Genomic DNA, 22,131 nt, shown 5'->3' with positions numbered 1-22,131 from the left:
TGCAGGCGAGCATTGCTCCACAGCTCGGCATGCATTCTAAGGAGCTCGTCATCTCTGGTGAGGCTGAGGTCACCATTAACGTCAGTTGACATAGGCCCGATCTAGCGACGTAGTTGGCCGTGAAATTTTCGGTGCTCGCATACCCCGACTACAAACCACAAACAAGATGCGTGATTTATTCTCTATTGTAGCACACAACAGCACGGGACACTTTATTTAGGATTGTCAAGGCTGAAACCACCTATCGAATCGCTACAAATAATTATAGGGGTAAAATTGGCACAACCTTTACTAAATAGGGTAATTAGGATGAAAAATTGCTCAATGGGGGTAATTAGTGTCAAAATTATCAAACTAGAGGGTAAAAACTGAAATTTACTCAAAAATCTAAGATATGGCGAACTCTAAAAACTTACAAAAAACATCTTGTTGCACATATCAGTCTTGATGAACTTTATCGTTGAGAAGTTTCCTTTCAACTACTGCCATCGCCATGAATAAAAGCAATGTTGTAGGCCTCGAGGTCTTGTGCCGACGGCTGACAAATAGCCGTCAACGTCTAACCGTTTTCCTATAGTGCTAGCTGAATAAGATGATAAGCCATGTACATTTCATATAGCACAAGCTCCAAAGTATTCAATTATCTCTATACGAGTAATGAATAGATCAAGGGTTTTAGGGAGTTCTAATGCTCATAATAAAGATCCATGTTAAATCTCGATAAAACAAGCAAATCTTTTTACATTTAATTACAAACTTCCCGCCTTGAGTTAAGACAAGACAAGTTCTGAATCAACTCTAGAGATAGCTCATTAAAGAGATGATCAAAATCGGTGGTAATTCTCGCAAAAACAAGGTAGTAGTAGTACAGTCTATAGCGACATATAAGATGTTCACCCTGCAAAAATAACCAATAGTGAACTGAGGTCTTCCCCATGTTTTCATTTCTCCCACGTTCTTGTCATTTCATTCATACTTAGGATTGCAATGTCCTTTTCTACAAGCATTGATTTAAATAATAAAGTTATAATTTTAGATTAATAAAATAGACAAAGCCAAAGTGGAAACATAAAAGATAATCCATCACATATCTATAGTTGGTTTCAAACACACTCCCGAGGCTGACAAAAATACCCCCAAGTTCTCCTTAAATACCCCCTAGAACATTGTTTAGAATCAGGTTTTGTTAGATTCAGAATTAGATTTTGCAAACATAAAGAGCTAGTTTCCTACCAGACTAGACATAGTCTTACTTTTGGGTTCCAAATCGGTTTTGTGCAGTGTTTACAAAAAAGGCATGAATTATTTATCGAAGTCTATTTTTAACAAATGACCACTTAAATTATTTAGAAAAAACAGTTCATCTAAAATATTTTGCCAAAAATTAAGGTAAGGTGGTGCCCTACGTTGCTCTACACTGGGTGCTCCACCGCTAGAGTCCATGCGTTGGTAATATTCTAAAGTTAATTTCCCACCTAATCATGAATTCAACTAGGTTGGACAAATATCACACTTTGCACTCTAACGATCGCAGCTAGGTTAGTTTGTATTACATCGCTTCATCTTCATTCCGTGACTTCCATAATCCATATTCTTTACGTCATGACATCCTGATGTGTTAATTTTTATGGGGAACTATTGTTTTCTTTTTGAAAAGAATACGATAGGGGAAGCCTCTACAATAATTTTATTTTTAAATAATAAGAACCTAAATTCGTGTCGCTGGAGACTTAAACCTGGGTGGCTGGATTGTACATCCACTTACCTAACCAAGTAAGTTAGGCTCACAAAAGCACGACAATATTTAAATGACAAACACCTTCACGCAAACACAATATGTTGCATAACTAGATTAACGTAAGAGACGGATGGTAACCACGTTGGGAACACAATATTCTACATAATTTTCAACCCCCTAAAACCCTAGCTACCAGTTATGATGTAGTTGTGATCCTATCTTACCGATAATGCAGTTGTAATGTAGTACATGTAGTTCCCCGACAACGGCGTCAGAAAATGTTCTAGTAGTTGTCGTGGGAATTTAACCAGCAACCACTGTGAGATGCTCTTCCAACTCGTTCGGAATCCAAGTGCAGAATGTTATATCAAGCATATTTTTTCCACAAGGGTGACTCGAGGGTTTATATCGAACTGAGAACCTTTCCTTGTTCCTCTTGAAGCAACATACAAAACAAAGTATTTTCCTTGTGTTCCCAACTCCACCGTGTGGTTGTCAAGCAAAATGTTTCATATTAGTAAACTGAAATAAATTTATAAATAAACAACAAAAAAACAATGTATAACTAGGCAAGAAGGTAAAAACAATAAAGTAAAGGTATTTTTGCGTTTTGTTTGGATTTTCTCATTGTAAAGTATTTTTTTGTATTTTCGAAATTAATAATTGCAAAAATGTAAAGGAGGATAATAGTATTGGAAAGGTGTTTCTTATAATAAAAAGTGGACCGGGGTTCATGGTTTCACTTGCCTGGTGTCTCATAAAGGTGTAGTGGACATAAACAATTCATAAGGAATATAATATTGATGAAACTTCATTTTGTGAATGATAAGTATTTATATGGGCATCATGTCCTATCTTAGAGATGATGCAACACATATCTCTTATACTTCTTCAGAAAGGGAAAACTCCGGGAGTTACTGATCTTGCGGGTGCATCCTAACGAACGAGGGTCTTAATTCGTACCTGAAATCGCGAACAAGTTAGAACTAATGATGCAATCAAAATATTGGGGATATAGATGAAAATTTTATCGAATAAAGTGGGATTCCGGGGCGTTGGCCTCAAAAGAAGTACACGAAGTTACAAAATGGCTAACTTTTAGTCTAATCAAAATCCGAGTCTAAACGTAACGACTATGGGGGTATTTAAAGGAGAAAAATATGGGATTTCGGCCAACTATACGTATGGTGGCCGAACCAAACCCTAGAAGACATTTCCTCCTCCAATACGGATTGTAAAAAGTTGCTGATTTAATTCCTGCGAAAATGACATGGACCTGGCCCAAAACTAAAGGTGACGCAACACCATATTATGCTAGGGACAAAATTATGAAGTGTAATCTTGTGTATTTCATCCATGTCTTCAATCATCATTGTGGTGGCTTCAAAATTCTGAAATCTCCACTTCAAGCGTCCTCTTGAATCCTCACATGTTTGCTGCCATCTTCTGCATGTGTGATCAGACTCTAATGCTTGTCCTTCTCATCCATGCTAGATCCATCATTCCTAAGAGTAACAAACACATCTAATTTAGACAACATCATTATTTTTCTATAAAGGGAATATATTAATATTGAGAGATACCAATTACACCCAGCTTCTGCAACAACGCACCACCCTAATGGCACTACGGATGCACACAGCCAAAAAAAAGAAAAGAAAACTAAGAAACAAAAGTCCCGCTACAGTATCATGGACCTAACAACAGCAATACATCCACCACCATGACAACACTTGAATTGCAGACTCTCCAAAAAACGACGCCTCCAAGAAGGGAACAGTGCTCCAACACCGTCGTCGCCCGATCAAAGATCTTAGGTTTTCACACTGAAGATAGTCCCCACTCTCAAAACAATGCCTCCACCAACGTCACTGCCAGGCACAACCAGTTAAGGCCAGACCTTGGGTTTTCACCCTGAAAGGTAGGACTCTGCGCTTCACATATGTTGTCGCCCCCACTTTCATACCGCTGCTGTGATGCCCGGACACCAAGCAAGCTCCTCAACAGCGCGGAGACTTGAACCTCCCTTAGCTAGTCCTCCCCTCCGGCCTTCATGAAATTCTCTTCTTCCGACTTTCATCATGGATCCATAGTCACTTGATGTCAATACAGAAAAAGAGCTTCGCGCCGCTCCCTCCAGAACCAAACGGTCGGAATAAACGCATGGGTGCGCACGACCGAATACCTCCGATCCAGCAAGCTCCAGGCAAAGCACTGTTACATTCGCCGGTGGAGCCTTCCGGAACTCAACCCTCCGGCCAGATCACGAGTCCAGGCCTCCGGTAGGTCCTCCTCTTCACGCAAGAGAGGCCCTAGGACCGCCGCCTTTATTCAGGCCGGACCCCCACGTCGGCGACCATCCCGGGCTGGCCAACCCAACCCTCCGCCGGCGACACCATCGCCGGCTTCCATGCACCTCCATCTCACCGCCGGATGGCGATGATAGATCAAAAATCCACCACCACCAACCGCAGGATGACCCTCTCCGGCGAAGAAGAGGCCACCTCCTTTGTCAAACCCAAGGCTGCTGCCCCGGGCGCCCTCGTGTCGCGGAAGATGCCCGAGATCACCTCCACGCACCAACGAGAGGCGGGGGTGGATGGCATGGCGCAGACCGAGGGTCTGGCCGCCGCCCACCACCAACCCCTGCCGGAGTGCTGCGGGAAGCCGACGAGAAGAGGGAGACCGCAGCGCCGCCCATCCCACCCGCGCCGACCGGTCCGCCAGGGGACAGCCGACGGGAGGAGGGCCGCCGTCGCCGTCGCCCATCCCACGCGCGTCTGCTCCGCCAAGCATCAAGGAGGTGGGGATCCGGCCGCCGATCTCCACGCGGCGACGAGGAAGGGCCCCCGCCGCCGCCACGCCCCAAGGGACTTTGCCCCGGCGGCGCTACCGGCGGCGGCGGCGGCGGAGGGTTGGGGGCGGAGGGTTAGGGTTGGGGCGGAGGGTTAGGGTTCACTAATCTGTAGAGATGGTGCATCATTTAGACAACATCATATTCTCATGTACTCCTTCCAGTCTATTTAATTTGACTCGGATTTAGTACAACTTTATACTAAATTCGAGTCAATTAAAAAAGACCGAAGGGAGTATGTAAGAAATAGTTCTAAGAAACGAAAGTATCTGATTGTTAAATTTTTTGGCACGACCTCGAGTGATTGTCCTTGTATTTGTATGGCTGTAGGTACAATAGTTATATCAACAGATGTGATGTTCTCATCATATCTTCAGCCAACGGAGGAGCGCCAGGACATGGTTACCGGTGCAACTGCTTGATGACGATCGCACATGGTTTATATAGCCAGTGTGGTTGGCGGTCTGAAAGACGCATTACTACATGATATTTTCGCCACGCATTTTAATAATTTTTCGATGGCTTATTCATGTTGATACTTTGTGTGATTCCGTGAGATGTAATAATCAGTAACTTATAATAAACTCTGTTGTTTTCCGTGCGATCGATTGATGCAGGTTGTGATGACCCTGTTTGAAAGAAAAAATCCTATGAACCATCCCGTCCGTGATGCTCGATCTATATGCCGGTTTCTGACTTCCGGATCTCCTCAGGACGGACGAGCCTCTGCCGCACGCTCGCTATAAATAGGGAGCGTTTTCTTAAAAAAGGCAATCCCGGAACGCCGCCACGTATTTCTTCCATCTCCGTTTCGCTCCATTCCATTCCACCCCGACCCACGACAGAGTGAGGAGGAAGGGAGCAATAATAGCGCCCCGCTTCCTTTATTAGCCCAGCCAGCATCACCTCCGCATTTCCTTGCCACCTCCACGCCTCGTCCGCCCATCGATCCTTCGCCACCGCCGTCCCACCGGGATCCCTTCCAAGGTATCTCTCCAGCGTCCCGCCGATGGGTCTTCCAATGTTTCTTTTATTCTCTGCTCTTAAGGTTTCAATGCATTTGATTTGATCTGAGTAGTGTGGGTAAGGCGTGCGACCCGATCGTGGTGTGGCGGAATTTGTGTTTGTGGGAATGCGATTGTGAAGTTTGGCCTTTGTTTGATCGAGTCGTGGCAACCGATCGTCGGTAATGGGGTGTTAAATGTGAGCGATCGGCCAACCTCTAAATCTTTATTTTATCGCCATGTTTGTCAGGGATCACTGAGGTAGGCTGTCAATTTGTCGTTGATCCGCTTGACTTATCGGATCAGTGGCTGCATTGAGCACTGGCTCTCCATCATCTTCTAGGTGTTTTAATGGAGTGAATAGATAGCTTTGTTCCTCGAACAAAACGGACCCAGATGCGTGCCATTCGTAGTAATAATAGAAGAAAGCGTCAAGATGACGCAGATAACTAATAATTTACCTGATCCAAATTGGGCTTCGTGGGAATCTGGTGATGATAGGCAGTCACGGCCACGAGATATTGATGATCCCGCGGCCTTCTGATCTCAGCGGTTGCCATCTTTTTCTTATGTATATGTGGTAGACACATTGTCCTTGGTGCTGCATATACAAGGCTAGACTCTAGATTACATGTTCTGACCAAACTTGTATGATTCTGGCTGGAGCAAAAAATTATGCAATTCCAGCCACATGACATTGTTATGCCTGAATTTCTATGCAATTGATCATTTCCCTTGGCTGGCGTTCTCTTTCATGTGTTAATAATTCATATGGCCCATTTGCTAACCACTTAAGCTGATTTTACTGTTGCTTCAATCCCCCATTGTTTGCGAGGTGTATTCAAATCCATGTCCAGGACTCCAGATTAACTGCAGCTTTTGATGGGCTAACTGCTTCTCTGTTTCCTTTCTCAGTACATAAGCTCCAGGTGTTCTGTGGTGGATCCGCCTGCCAGTCTCTTCTGCTCCATTAACCCGTTTCTAAGGTTGCTTCTAAATGTCAAGCGCAAAACAGGTGCTTGAACCTGCATTCCAGGGAGCAGGACAAAAACCGTATCCTTACTTACATTTTCTTTGGCATGCTCTGTTGGTTTGCTTTTTCTGAAAACCTGTTTGTGCAATACTTCTGTTGTCTCTTTATGTTGCGTCTCCCTTAACAACGGCACAGTGGGACAGAAATATGGCGGATTGAGAATTTTAACCCAGTTCCTTTACCAAAACCAGATTATGGTAAATTCTACTGCGGAGATTCATATATAATCCTGCAGGTGATTGTTTAGTCCACTCATCATCCAGAGGAGTCTTTCTAGTAACTTTCTATTTCTTCCTGAATAAATATGACATTTTACTGCTGTGTTCATCTTTTTTGCTAGACAACTTGTAACAGGGGTGGTGCTTACCAATTTGACATCCACTTCTGGATTGGGAAAGATTCTAGCCAAGTAGATCCTCAGAAACACCACATGTTTTGTATACCGACACGTCATAGCCCTTGCAGTCCTCATCCTGACTTGATATGTTGTCATGCAGGATGAAGCTGGCACTGCAGCAATTAAGACAGTTGAACTTGATACCATGCTTGGGGGTCGTGCAGTCCAGCACAGGGAACCCCAAGGCTACGAGTCTGATAAGTTTATATCATACTTCAAGCCATGCATTATACCATTGGAGGGCGGCTTTGCCTCGGGGTTTAAAACACCAGAAGAGGACAAGTTTCAAACACGGCTCTATATTGTCAAAGGAAAGAGAGCTATCAGAGTTAAAGAGGTGCATTACATTTCATCTCCTTCTTTCTTGTGATTAGAGAAAAAACATATAAAGTTTTAAATTAATTCTTCAGTGTTATATCAAAGCATGTGTCTTGTTTATTCAGGTTCCCTTTGCTCGTTCATCATTGAACCATGATGACGTCTTTATCTTAGACACTGAAAAGAAAATATATCAATTCAATGGCGCTAATTCCAATATTCAAGAAAGAGCCAAAGCCCTAGAAGTGATCCAACATTTAAAGGACAAGTATCATGAAGGAGTGTGTGATGTTGCAATTGTTGGTGAGAGGAGCAACGTTAAAACTGAATACTCCATGACTTCCTGCAGCGAGTACACATAGTTTACTTATAGTTTTTTCTTACAACAGATGATGGAAAATTTCAAGCAGAATCAGATTCAGGTGAATTCTGGGTCGTTTTTGGTGGTTTCGCACCAATAGGGAAGAAAGTTGTAAGTGATGATGATGTTGTTCTTGAAACTTCACCGACAAAGCTTTACAGGTATTTGAATAAGGATTGCAACTGGTCCAGCTAATTAATAATTAGACACTCATGATTTTGTACGGAGAAGTAACTGATTCAAGTTATAATGAGTTCACAGACTTCTACTGACAAAATGCTGCTGCACTTATTGGAGAGATAGAATTGTGGGGTCTGTGAGATGTACTGATCGGTAGATTGAGAAGATTGGATACTTCGGACCTGTCTTGCAGTATGAACTATTCACAATTAGATCTAATGCAAAAGAGAAAAAAAGAAGTGAAACTAGTGATCTAAGATATAAAGTAAAAAAAACAACCACTATTTCTCCTGGAGAACGATGCATGGCAGACCCTTTCGGTCCACTTGTGCTAGCAACCATCTTTGATAGCTTTCTGATGAGCATAGTTACTTCTGACGAAAATCAACTAAATGTTATACTTAGATTCTATTTAGATTTACATCTACTGATACACATGGTGGCTGCTTGATTGCATGGGATTGTTTTGAATTCAGTATAGATCAGTCAAAATGAAAATTTCCAATATATTTATATCATTTTTCTTTAATCAGATCAAAATTTAACAAAATTCCTTTTGTAGTGAATAGAATTGAAAATCTCGAAAACATATTCAATATCTGCCTTTTCTAGCTGAATTAAGGATAATGAAAGTTTAAAAATCCACAATATTTTTACTTAAAGTTACAACATCCGTATCAGTATATTATATCTGCCCATGGCCTTGGGCGTATCTATTTCAAGATAAGGGGATCAAGGCGTTAAAAATATCGACCCTATGCCCCAGTTTAAATCGTTTGGAGGATGTTTAGTGGTTGTAAGGGGTATTCAGGGAAAAGTATAGATACCTTTTCTTAGCCCTAGACAATACTTTCTATAGGTTTGTGCAGTTCCTGTTAGTGGTGTAACATGGACTGAATAGGCAGCAAAACTTCTAGTTGATCCATAAAGTTATATCTTTAGGTCTGTCTTCCCCAGTGTATTCTAGTTTTATGGTACAAATTTCAAGTTGTTCAACTTTATTTCATTCATAGAACTTTTTGACACAGTCAATTGCTATGTTTGCAGTATCAATAATGGTAAACTGAACTTAGAAGATATTGTCCTGACAAAATCAATTCTTGAGAACACTAAATGCTTTTTACTTGACTGCGGGTCTGAGTTATTTGTATGGGTTGGTCGAGTAACACAAGTGGAAGATAGGAAAGCTGCAAGTACGGCAGTTGAGGTAACCCCACAAGGATATGCTTGCAGTTTCTTTTATCTTGTTCACATACGTCATTCTATCCAAAATTGGATTTGTAGGAATTCATAGTTAAACAAAATAGACCAAAGACAACAAGAGTAACCCAAGTAATTCAAGGTTATGAAAACCATACATTCAAGTCCAAGTTTGAGTCGTGGCCGGTAAGTGCAACTGGAAATACCAGTGCGGAGGATGGCCGAGGAAAAGTTGCAGGTATATTATTTGTTCTCGTCCTTTGAGATAAGCCGAAATTCCCCTTTGGACCGTTGCTAATAATATTTTGTTGTCCTCTAGCACTGCTGAAGAAAAAAGGTGATGTCAAGGGGGCCTCAAAGAACAGTACGCCAGTGAATGAGGAAGTTCCTCCTTTGCTAGAAGGCGGCGGAAAACTTGAGGTTTTGCTTATCTTGCATCGTATTTTTTTTATAATCACAGCCCTAAACTTGAAAGTGCAATAAGAACATTATGCACCTACAGGTTTGGTTTGTTGATGGCAGTGCTAAGACTGCTCTTCCGAAGGAGGATCTTGGAAAATTCCATAGTGGAGATTGTTATATTATCCTGTATACATATCATTCTGGTGAAAAGAGAGAAGAATTCTATCTAACTTACTGGATCGGGAAGGATAGCATACCGGTAATTAGCCTTTCATTGTTTCCAACTGTTATATATAACGCACCTTACTATTTTTAAAATTTCTTTCTTGACTTTTTCTGGACATTCTCCCATATGTAATGTATTTTGTTTTTTTGCGTGTGATCACCACACCATCTGTTGGATGCCTTGATGGTGTGTATTCATCGACACCTTCTTGACCTTCTTGACCTTTTTTTTCATTTTTATGTATTATTTTCTGCCACAATTAAATATTATTCTTGTGCCAACTTTTTTTCATTACGACTGTGCTGGGATTTTTGATTTTTCTCTTTGTTTATTTCGCACAGGAAGATCAACATATGGCTCTTCAAATAGTTAATACAACATGGAATTCAATGAAAGGAAGACCTGTTCTGGTACCGTATTTCTGTTGTGAAAATTTGTACAATAGTATCCAGGAAGGATTTTAATGTCTTGTAGCTGGTATTGTAGGGTCGTATTTATCAAGGGAAAGAGCCTCCGCAATTTATTGCTCTTTTCCAGCCCATGGTTATTCTTAAGGTACGTTCCTATGGTACTCAATTTTTGTATGATTAACTGATGACCGATAATTGCTATTCTGTGATGAATAAACTATGCATTTATATATATATGTGTGGAAGAGATTTTACAAAATTAATAGGAAAAGTAACAGCTAATTGTTTTTTGAAAATCATGCAGGGTGGAATCAGCTCCGGATACAAGAAATCTGTAGAAGAGAATGGCTTGAAAGATGAAACATATTCTGGCACCGGCATTGCTCTTGTTCACATTCATGGAACATCAATTCATAACAACAAAACACTTCAAGTTGATGCGGTATTGTTTACCCCTATCCGTGCTTATGTCAATTCAAAGTGATAATATTTTTTGAAGCATGAAACTGCATCCAATGGTTATTGTTATGTTGTCAAGATGGTACTACCTCCATTCTGAAATGTAATCCTTTTTAGAAAGCTAGTTTAGCATTTAAAAAAGGCTTATATTTTAGAACGGAGGTAATATAACATAATAAGAACTGAGAATTCAGCTAGCTACTGAGATTCTTGCGCAAATATAGTGCTACGACTTTGCATTAATGGATTGTCTTGGTGTAATATAATAGTGTATAACAATGGTTAAAAGTGAAAACGCAAAATATGGTAATTATGGTTCAGTTAAGATGAAATAATGTAAACCAAGAGAAGTGTAGACACACATGAGAGGCAAGTGAAAAGTTGATTCTACATTTTCATTGAAATTTTGAGTTACCGTGTTTAAGGTATTGAGATATGTAGAAGAGTTTGGTTGGCATAAACATATTGAATGGCTTTAATTGCGTAGCTGCTTTCAAAATATTGAGTGCTAATTTTTCTTTCAGTAGTACAATTTAATGTTGTTCACATCCTTCACTTTATTCGTGTTGCCATTTTTGATGGAATTACTAATATTAAAATTAAATAATGGCTAGCATAGTTATTTTATGTACAGCTTCCACGAACCTAAGCTATACACTATAAGGTTCTTGAAATCAAATTATTTCTATCTTTAACTTGTGAGTAACACATTTTAGGTTTCAACATCCCTAAGCTCCACCGATTGTTTTGTCCTGCAATCTGGAAATTCAATGTTTACATGGATTGGCAACACAAGTTCTTATGAACAGCAACAGTGGGCTGCAAAAGTTGCTGAATTTTTGAAGGTATATGAGAAAAAATACCAACGTTGTTATTCCCCTTCTTTCTCTAGTTAGTGCATAATTCTCTGTTCAACAAAGGCAAACTGTGAGAAGATGTGAATTTGTTGAAATTGGAACTTATGGATTCTTGGGAACATCATCTCTCTTTTTTTTTTAGATTTTCTCATTGGTCCTTATGATGCAATATCTATCTAGAACTTAGAGCAAATGAGTTGACATCTGTTACTGGAAACTTTTACTGAAATTAGAGATGAACCTGTAGGGAACAAAATCAGCCTTCATTTATATTAATAGAATCTGATAAGTTTAGGATCATCAAGATAGGAGTTAACCTGGCTATGTAGTACTACCTCCATCCCAAGGATTAAGGCTTATATTTTTTTTAGAAAGTCAAACTATGTCAAGTATGACCAAGCTTTTATCAAAAATCATTAACATGTAAAATACAAAATCAATATCATTAGATATATAATAAAATGTATTTTTATATGGTATCTACAAAATATCATATTTGTTGACAGATTCTTTTAAAAGTTTGGTCAAACTTTACTTGGTTTGACTTTAAAAAAAAGCCTTAAACCTTGGGATGGAGGTAGTATGTGTTATTAAAATAAGAGTTATCTAAGGTTAGTTCATGTTAAAACTTAACCATATTCTAACTGTAGCCGGCCAAATATGTTTTAGCAAATGTTTATACAAAACACTCTCAGTTACATCTTTGTACATTTTATTTGAAGTTCCTTCTCATGCAATTTGCTAATGGTAACTTGAAACCACTATGCGTGAAAAATGCACTGGAAAGGCTACACAAAATCTGTCCCTTCTGTTGTGTTACAGTGAAGTAGCCATGTACTGGAAAGGCTACACAAAATCTGTCCCTTCTGTTGTTGGGGGAAACTTGTATCTACATAATATGCATAGAGGCAATGCGATATTTGAATTAAGATGGATTTTTACATTCCTGTTGGATGTATGCATTGTGTTATACTTTCCAAAAACGCTGGCCTCCACTAGATAAAATATAGCCTCCACTGGATAAAATATTGGAGAATATGAAACAATATGAGCATGATTGCTGCCACAGAAAAGGCCTGTTTGGAATGCATAAATTTCATAGAAACAGTTCAATGCCTGCTGCAGGAATCAGGGTTGATCCCTACTTCCAAAGCAGACCTTGTTATGACTAAATAAAAAAAAAGTTAGTTTCTCTCATTCCCAGCTACTTATTGCTAACTGTGACTATCTGATGTTTTCCAAATTCACAGCCTGGCGCTTCTGTCAAACATTGCAAGGAGGGAACTGAGAGCTCTGCTTTCTGGTCTGCTCTTGGTGGAAAGCAGAATTACACAAGTAAAAATGCCACACAAGATGTTGTTAGAGAACCTCATCTGTATACTTTCTCATTTAGAAATGGTCAGTTGTAGTCAAAACTTAATTCCATAATTTCATCTTATTGTTACTCTAAATCTATTACAAGTACCCTAATCATCCTTCATTATTTCGTTTTCATCTGTCATAACATGATCACCACTTATCAGGAAGACTGGAGGTTTGTTGTCTTATTCCTTGAACCTTAAATTTTATGTTCCAGGGCCTGAGATTTCAAATTTCTAAAATGCCTCTTTACCTACAGGTTACTGAAGTTTTCAATTTTTCACAAGATGATTTGTTGACTGAAGATGTGATGATACTTGACACACATGCCGAAGTCTTTGTTTGGATGGGTCAGTGTGTGGACACGAAAGAGAAACAGACGGCATTTGAAACTGGCCAGGTATGACATGAAGCATTAACCTTGCTGCTTTCATGTATATTAGTACTCCCTCCGTCCCTAAAAAAGCTACTCAATTTTGTCTAGATATAGAGGTATATAGATATATTTTAGTTATAGAGACATCCGCATCTAGAAAAAGTTGAGCAGCTTTTTTTTAGGACGGAGGGAGTATTATTGTTCGACTTATATCAATAACTGTTTTTTCCCAGAAATACATAGAACATGAAGTGACCTTTGAAGGTCTTACTCCTGATGTGCCTCTATATAAAGTCAGTGAAGGGAATGAACCTTGCTTCTTTAGGACATACTTCTCCTGGGATAGCACAAGATCTGTGGTACGCTATTGGTTACTGAACACTTCCATCTAACTTTTTTTTTCTTGCACTTCTAATTCTGTTCTCATTATCCATTTGTGAGGGGAGTTTTACTTAAGGGGAAACACTACCTTTGTATATGGAAACCATCACGAGCTGAGAGAGTGAGAGTTTCTTCAGGGATGGGGTGATGGCTGTTCTGCTTGCTGACTCTCTCACTATGAGTGAAGGACGTTCTGAACCTAGAACTGATCCACATGAACTTAAGAAGCCTGACAAATAACTGCAGTTGGTTTTCCCATTTTCGTTTGACTAATTTTGTTTGCTCAACAGAAGTTAGTACGGGACTTGGAGTGTACGCATGATTTTATTTGAGATATCAAAATCTAAAATAATCGGAAGGACTCGTAAACATGGATATTCAGAAATATTTATCTCCGGTAGTTGTGTTATTCAAAGTTCAGGGGATTACATTTGCGACTTCCTAAACCAACCTTATTTTAACGCTAGACCGGTGAGTTTAATTCAACCCTAAAAAGCTCAAGAGGAGGATGCTTGAAGTACTACAACTACCCTATTCCTTTTTAACTGTTTTTGTTTCTTCTATCTCGCCTGCGTAATTTACTGCCTACCAGTTGACATTCCCATAGTAACTTCCAGCAATGCTATTTCTGCATGATTTCTTATACTCGCCTATTCTATGGTATTTGGTCGTACCACTTACCTGCTCACACTTGTTATAGGATGCCTTATAATATTTTTTCCTCTTGATACAGATTCACGGGAATTCATTTCAGAAGAAACTTTCACTTCTTTTTGGAATGCGTTCTGAGGTAAGTTACAATGCTCCTATTAGAAATCTTAGAATTATTTTTTATAATATCATGCAAAATATAATTGGAAATGTAAAACCAATGGACTCAATTTACTAACGTACAACTTTAATTGCTTGCAGAGTGGATCTAAGGGCTCAGGTGATGGTGGACCAACTCAAAGGGCATCAGCATTGGCTGCGCTTTCATCCGCGTTTAATCCATCTTCCCAAGACAAACAGGTAAGTAGAGAATTTCTTAGCCAATTATTACCATTTACATATTTGAAAAGTCAGTTAATGCCATGATATTCTTTAGTCTAATGATAGGCCTAAAAGCTCCGGTGATGGTCATACTCAGCGTGCGGCAGCATTGGCTGCATTATCATCTTCACTCAATACATCATCAAAACCCAAAAGCCCACAATCTCGTCCAGGTCAAGGTTCTCAGAGAGCAGCTGCTGTTGCAGCATTATCTAATGTTTTAACTGCTGAGGGATCTACTCTAAGTCCTCGCATTGGTATGTTATCCGAACTGCAGATGAAACTGGTTGACTTATATTTCCCTTTTTTCCCTCACATTTAATTATAAGGATAGTGTTAACACTTGATATGTGTCTACATCAAAATTGTCTTCATGTAGTGCTATATTTTAGACTCACTGCATCATTTTTCATACAGACATAGTTGACTGATAGGGCCTTGTTTGTTTTCGTCAGCAAGATGTCAAAAACAACATCAATACTTTGGGTTACAGTCTAGCGTGTTAACTGTGTTCCATGTGGCTGTTTTGTAAATTATGGAGGTTCTAGTTATGACTCGAATGGTTGAAAGAATAAATAATGAAGATGACTCCTGCTGAGATTTGTTTTTACGTTTTTTTCCTTATCTTGGTACATATATTGACAAGTTTAGTTGATGTATAGATGCTGAGAGGACAGAATTTGATGCGGATAAGGATGCTCCTGGAGATGAAGTGCCATCCGAGGGGGAGCGAGAAGAGCCTGATGTATCACAGGAAGAAACTGCTAACGAAAATGGAGGTGAAACAATCTTTAGTTATGACCGTCTGATATCAAAGTCTACCGACCCTGTTCGTGGGATAGATTACAAACGCAGAGAGGTTTGTCATTTCCATTGCCTCCTTAAGAACAGAGTCGGTGATATCATTATCTGTTTTATCTCGTGAAATGGTTAAATTCCTTGCAATCATATAAAATACGGAGGAATTTGCTTGAAGAAAAAACCTTCTATTAGATGATGTTTCTTCATCCCAAAATATATGTTAATTAAAATTTCTTTGACTTTTCATTTTATATTTACACAAGGTAACTGGGTACGACTGAGGATCTATTGAAGGATTCACATATAATAAGCAAACATGGTTAAGTTCGGTAGTATATCATTGATCCTTGAACAGCAGTTGTAATTTTTGCAGTCAAAGTAATAGAATTAGTAAGAAATAATTATTCATTATGTCTGCATCTATTTGTTATGTTTACTTTCTCACTATCGAACCACCTGGAGTATGAACAGAGGTGTGTGTGCTCATCGGGCGGGTTGGAAAGGCTAATCCCATGTTTATTTTGCAGACTTATTTATCGGACAGCGAATTCCATACCGTGTTCGGTATTACCAAGGAGGAGTTCTACCAGCAGCCAAGGTGGAAGCAAGAAGCGCAGAAAAGAAAAGCCGATCTTTTCTGAAACATAGCCTTCTCCCGGCTACAGAGGTTGCACAAATTCCTAGTCTTATCTTCCATGATTGCCACATTGGTGTCATGGCACATCAGAAGCCTATGTCCAGCAATCGTGTCATGTTCCAGATGCAAAGGATTTATCTGCTGATTTACCCAAGTTTTCTAGGGTATTTTTTATTTTATTTGTACATGATCTGTGTTACACAGCTCCATGGGTCGTCCCTACATCAGTTACTCTGAGCTTGTTCGGGTTATTCTCCATCCACGCATGCGTTTCCCTGCTCAAGTCGGTTCAAAGGGGCATTCTTGGCGATTTTTTCAAAGGTCATGCTATATTGGCACTAATATGTACACCATATGACAGAACTTGATGTTCAGAATTTTGTTTTTATTTTAATTTGGCAAATACTTCTCTGTTTATCAGTATTCTATTGATTGCCCTCGTCTAAACAATAGAAGTTTTATACAAAGTTCTGTTATCCTGATACTTTTCATCATGCTACCTTCATACAAATCCAGCCCATCAATAATTAAAAACAATGGGCCATGGCATGATGCTCATATGATGTACGAGCATATACACTGATGATGTAAACAGATCAGTAAACAGAAAAAGAATGAAAAAAGTTAGTGTATGCAACATAAAAGGAGCAGACAGTTGAGAATTGCAACCAAGCTTCTCTCTTTTCAATGAAATGAAACCCATATCAAAAAAGAAAAAGGAAAAAGAAATGAAACCCAAAGTCTTGGTGATTTCTCGGGAAAAATGTTGTTGATTATTTTACATAATTTTTCCGTTGTTATTAAACGCGCCAATTGGACTCTCATGCAGACTTACAGTAGTACTTCAGATGCGCGTAGTAAATACAATATGATCTGAATGAATTGGTCACAGACTGTTCTATAAGAGCACTCTCTAGCTTTACTTTGCACTGTCTATGCTGTAATAATAGTAGTCTCATATTCATATTTTGAATGTATCATGATCAGATCAACCTTGCCGCAAACAGTTTATAGTGAAGGCCAGTACCATTCAAATCGACTAGCATGAAATTCACCTATCTTTCATAGGATAAGTCTTACAAACCTGGGGCACAGGTGCATACCCTAAGTAATATAAGGTCGATGTGTCTACAAGTGCTTAAGAAACTGCAGCACTTCCGAAATGCAGAGACTCCCTGACTAAATGTCAGCAAAGTAGACTGCACTGTCAGAATCTGTCAAACTTTCTGTAGCACATGACACAAAGGGAAGCAAATACCGTGATGCCGGTGACGATGCAGAGCGTCTCAAACCGGCATTCGCTTCGTATCTTCTCCTCTTTCAGCTGACTCTGTGCCCTCAAGTACAAATGGCATGAATCAAGCACCTCGCTATAGTTCCTGCTCCGGTGGCAGCTCAATGCCTCCTTCAGGACGAGGAGGCTGCGGTGCCCGTTGAGATGGACACCTTCCATATCTTCTATCTGCATGTTCAATTCTGTCAATGCAAGGACCTCCTTCGCTGGAAGGACAGAACCGTAGCGTAGCACAAAATCAGTATCTGTCGGCCAGTGCCTCTGCCCACCTAGTGGGTGCCAACTTGACAGGTTAACAGCAAGCTTCATCTTTGGGTTGATCATGATCCAGCTTAACTTTATACCATCATTCAGATCCCTCCAAAGTTTCCCATCTTTCCTTTCTTGCTCCAACGAGGGTACCGATGGTAAGTCATTGATGGTTGATAGGAATACCTCTCCATCATTGTTATCATTATTTTCAGGCGAGTGATGAAACACATCTATCCGAAATGGGCAGTTGTTGAACCAGCCATTTGAGCCATCCGAGCTAGGAATTCCCCATATGATATTCGAGTAGAGTGCACGGTCTTTATACTGTATGTCGATTAGCGACACGAAGTCTGAAGGAAAGACCTTTTCAAGCTCATCTGTGTCATCGAAGTAGTAGTAGTAGTCCGACTCATCCCATTCTTCAGCAAATAGGTTAGTTTTATTGGTCTGAACCGCAGGAATATCTTTATTCAATATAAGTGTGAAGCAATCTGCATAGAACTTCCTGAATCCACCAACAGAAATGATTAAGCTCCTAACATCATCATGGTCTGTTGATGGCCACAAAGATCGGCATGCGTTTTCCCATAACTCTTCTTCCCTTGATATGTCCCGGAGATCAGCACAGGCACATCCTGCTCTTGCTAGCGCGGCTCCGTCGAGACGCTTCAGTATGTCATGTAAAATGTCGGCACTAAGTGATGTCATCCTTGCAACTTCTTTTTGTTACAGGAGAAATAGGCGGTACATGGTCAACTGCAGCATAAGAAAATGAAAGGTCGTCAGTTTTCACATAGCATGTCAAGTGATAAGCAGTTTTAATACAACATTGTCAATACAACATTAATAAAGCCGTAGCTGGTGTCGGTCATAAACAGTACTATGCCAAATCAAACTTCTGTATTATAAAAGCAAGAGTATCAAATGTGATTCTGCTCAAATAAAGGTGCCTGATGGGTGATTACTCCTAGCACATTTACCTTGAAAAAGATGCATTTTAGCGTTTACTTTTGTATAAATGGTCAATAAAACAAACACCATAGTTCAAATAAATAACGGCGGTTCGATTGCTTAATTGTTCAAATAAACCTCTTTTATTTTTCGAGAGCACGCAAAATGCATGCCATATTTTTATAGAAGGTAGAGAAACAAGTTTACAAGAGATTACAGCCGATTGCATACAATCAGCTTAACCCTCCAAAACTCCACAGGTAAGCACCTAGGCCTCACTCTCGCACTAGGATTTCCTCTCCTCCGGCTCTCACACTCATCCAAAGCTTGTACCCAGTCATGGATCCTGTCTACCAACTGGGATACATCACACTGATCCCTGATGTTGCCAAAAACTCTGGCGTTCTGCTGTTTCCAGATCAGCCATGCCGTGGTGATGACCAGCGTATGGAACCTCCTCCTGTCCGGCCTTGCGACCCCCCTGTGGCCTCCGTCCACCATGCTTCCAGGGTACTGTCTAACCCCGGCTCCTGAAGCACAAGACCCTCGGAACCAAACTTGCCGCGCGTAAGCACATCTGATCAGCACATGATCCAGATTGTCTTCGTCCTGCAGGCAGACCGCGCAGGGGTCGGGACTGTCTTGCAGTCCGTGTCTGTGCCTCCGATCAGACGTCCAGAGTCTGTAATGCAGAGCTGACCAACCGAATATCTTGCACTTCAGCGGAGCACAGGATCTCCATAACGGCGTCGTCATACAGAACCGAAAATAAACCTCTTTTCAAAATAACAGAAACAATAATGAACTTCTTTGGTGACTCTGGAAGACATGTAACGATGCTATCTTCAGAAACATCAACCCCAGTGGGCGAGACTTAGTTCTTTCAATCCTCGAAGAAGCCAGACTGTGGATGCTCACTGGCGCAGAGGCACGTACTGCGTCAGCTTCCCTTCCATGCTAGACCTCCAGATGTAACAAATGTTAGCCTTGTACAGTTTTCTTCTTCTCTTTTTTTGTAGCCTTGCTAGCACCCTGTACTTTGCCCGTCTTTTTTTTTTTTGAGGGAACTTTGCCCGTCTTCTTGACGGTTCTCTTCTAAACGAAGACTTCCTAGTGCACAATGAACAAATGGTACCCTCTTAAAAGAAGAAATCATGGGCAGCTGCAAACCATCCGAGAATTCAATAAACCTAAGGGCAGGAAACTAGATATAATTTCGACGGGCAGGCACTACACCGAATCTTATACTAGCAAATTACCCAACAGATCTATGAACAGAAACTGTCTTGCAGACATCGACCAAACTCAACAGCTCGTACGGGAACCACTGGACAAAATTAGCGGAAAGAAAGAGGGGCAGATTCACGAGGAACGGGAAGGAGGAAGAAGAATGCGTCAGCTCACCGATTTTCGACCCGTGATTCAACGATTCGTCTAATGATGAAGGGGACCGAGGTCCGAGGGGGGTGGAAATCTGGGAGGACGGACAACTGGAGCAGCTCTCCAGCAAAGGCTGACAGTTGAGCAAGCTCGCATCGTAACTAACGTAATAACGTTGCTGGATAAGCCAGGCTTTGGTGTACCACGTAGGCATCGCTGACAGCTTCCATTCGGCGGACGGCGGTGCACTGGTGTACAAAGACTTTGTCTAGGAATGCCTGGTGGGTCTTCTTCTGCTGGAGTAAAACGGCCGACATCCAGTTTGGCTGCCAGTCTGACTAAAACTGCTGATTATAACTTGGTTTTTTTTTGTGGAATATAACTTCGAATTTGGCTAGTAATGGTACGTCCGCTTCGTAATTTTTTTTTTCAAAAGTTAAACGGTTTAAGTTTTTATCATTTTTTTAGAAAAAGCTGTTAACATCTACCATGCCAAATTAATATCACTAGAATACTAGATACTATGACATATATTTCCATATGAAAAAAATACTTTTCACTCATGGATACAGTTATACTCATGTCTCATATACAATCATACCAAGGTATATATATTTACTTTATCGGTTTGACTATGTTAATATGAAATATATAGGATACTTCAAAGCTAGTTAAGTGAAACAATTACAAGTTGACTCATAATTTACACTATATATTCAAAATATTGTCAGATTTATATGTAAAAGAATAACATGTGAAAAATTATACATATTAGCTAGAAAGGTGTATATATCAAGGTTTTTTTTCTCGGTAGGCAAAAAATATCGGTGGCCACCGGTATTCCGGTATTTCGGAAATTTCGGAAATACCGGTAAAATACCGGCCGAGATTTGTCAAACCAACTCACTATTTTGTTCAAAATTTATATAAAAAATTTAAATTTGACCAAATTATTTAAATACCAGAGAATTTCGTCCGGTATTTCTTTTTCTCGGTGGTAACCGGTAAAACCGGTTTTCGCCGAAATCTCGGAAATTCCGGCCGAGAAAAAAAACCCTGGTATATATACAACCAAGACAGTCTTATATACTTCACACTATATGTACACACTTCCCGAAATGATAGATACTAGTTCGTCATCGATGTTGTCGTTCAACGGATCGCTCCTCCCCCTCTCCATAGGCCAGTCTTCCCCATCTAGATACCAGCTTTACTCGTAGATGATGCTGGCTAAGCCTTAATTGTGTGGCCCGATCTCACGAATTTATCTAGAAATGGAGGGGGTGAGGGATGAAAACGATGCTCTCAACGCCCCGAACCATTGTTCCGATAGAATCACTCAAAGAAAAGAAACGAGGTAGAATCCCCGAACAAGAGATTGGTATGCAATCGATAGAATCACTAGTGCGAGAGACTGAAGTAGAATCACACAAGTAGATCAATCACATAAAGAGGACCTTGATACAACTCATAGATTCGTGTCTAAGAGAGGAGGGAGTTTCCCTAATCCACTAGGGATGGTGGACGCATGCGCCTAATTCTAGTTCATTCTACTCTAGCCAATGAAGGGGGAAGCATATATATAGGGAGCCACTAAGGAAGGATAGTTTAAGCATACAAAGAGCATAGTGTGGGAGGTTAATCTGGCCTAGCAGTCGTGCTTAGTGTGGGCGGATAATCCGGCCTAGCAGTCGTGCTTCTTGCGTCTTCTCTTCTTGCGACATCGGACACCTCTTCTTCCTTCTTCTCTTCCATGCCTCCATGATCTCGGTCTTAAGTGTGGTTCTTGTCATTGATGTACATGATGGAGCGAAGACCGTAGACCGGACTATATCAGTTGGTCTAGGTGTCATTTGTTGCTGGAGTCATCACTAGTCCGAGAACCAACATGGACCATTCCAATCGACCATGGCTACGCGGATAGGTGTGTTGTAGAGAACAACATGAATATGAATGCAATGACAATTAAAAATGTGTATGTGGGCCATGGGAGCCATTTATTGACGCACTAAAAGGAGGTTCCAATTCAGGGACCAATTAAAATGTGTACATAAACCATTTATTCTGCCCAAGCCTACTTAGGAACGAGTCACATTCCGCTCGTTAGAAGTTAGTCTCCTTTTAATATAAATTTGGACCATAATATAACAAAGTTTACAAAAGATTTCATTCAACCTAAGGTACGGATGTGCGCTAATTGGAGGGCCATAGATAAGAGCATTTCCTGGG

At 40.3% G+C, this 22,131-nt stretch overlaps 2 protein-coding genes across 2 annotated transcripts; one reads left to right on the top strand and one right to left on the bottom strand.

The window, feature by feature from the left end:
* The first annotated feature begins 5,360 nt into the window (after window positions 1–5,360).
* On the top strand, window positions 5,361–16,442 carry LOC127332177 (villin-2). The gene is made up of 24 exons (XM_051358446.2): window positions 5,361–5,579; window positions 6,512–6,649; window positions 6,765–6,864; window positions 6,970–7,038; window positions 7,127–7,363; window positions 7,470–7,647; window positions 7,734–7,866; window positions 8,933–9,092; window positions 9,170–9,323; window positions 9,405–9,505; window positions 9,588–9,746; window positions 10,055–10,123; window positions 10,200–10,268; window positions 10,428–10,565; window positions 11,299–11,427; window positions 12,690–12,837; window positions 12,963–12,973; window positions 13,058–13,198; window positions 13,408–13,533; window positions 14,289–14,345; window positions 14,468–14,566; window positions 14,643–14,844; window positions 15,250–15,446; window positions 15,916–16,442. The coding sequence occupies exons 2-24, from the start codon at window positions 6,594–6,596 to the stop codon at window positions 16,027–16,029; spliced, it is 2,847 nt and encodes a 948-aa protein (XP_051214406.1). The 5' UTR covers window positions 5,361–5,579; window positions 6,512–6,593; the 3' UTR covers window positions 16,030–16,442.
* Window positions 16,443–16,961: 519 nt separating this feature from the next.
* Window positions 16,962–20,129, bottom strand: LOC127332178 (probable F-box protein At2g36090). Its single transcript, XM_051358447.2, has 2 exons — window positions 19,927–20,129; window positions 16,962–18,327 (listed from the first exon to the last, which is right to left on the bottom strand). The coding sequence occupies exon 2, from the start codon at window positions 18,277–18,279 to the stop codon at window positions 17,233–17,235; it is 1,047 nt and encodes a 348-aa protein (XP_051214407.1). The 5' UTR covers window positions 18,280–18,327; window positions 19,927–20,129; the 3' UTR covers window positions 16,962–17,232.
* Between the last annotated feature and the right edge of the window lie 2,002 nt (window positions 20,130–22,131).

This window comes from Lolium perenne, chromosome 4 (assembly GCF_019359855.2).
Source record: "Lolium perenne isolate Kyuss_39 chromosome 4, Kyuss_2.0, whole genome shotgun sequence".
NCBI classification, from domain to species: domain Eukaryota; kingdom Viridiplantae; phylum Streptophyta; class Magnoliopsida; order Poales; family Poaceae; genus Lolium; species Lolium perenne.
This window is presented reverse-complemented; position numbering and strand designations above follow the sequence as displayed.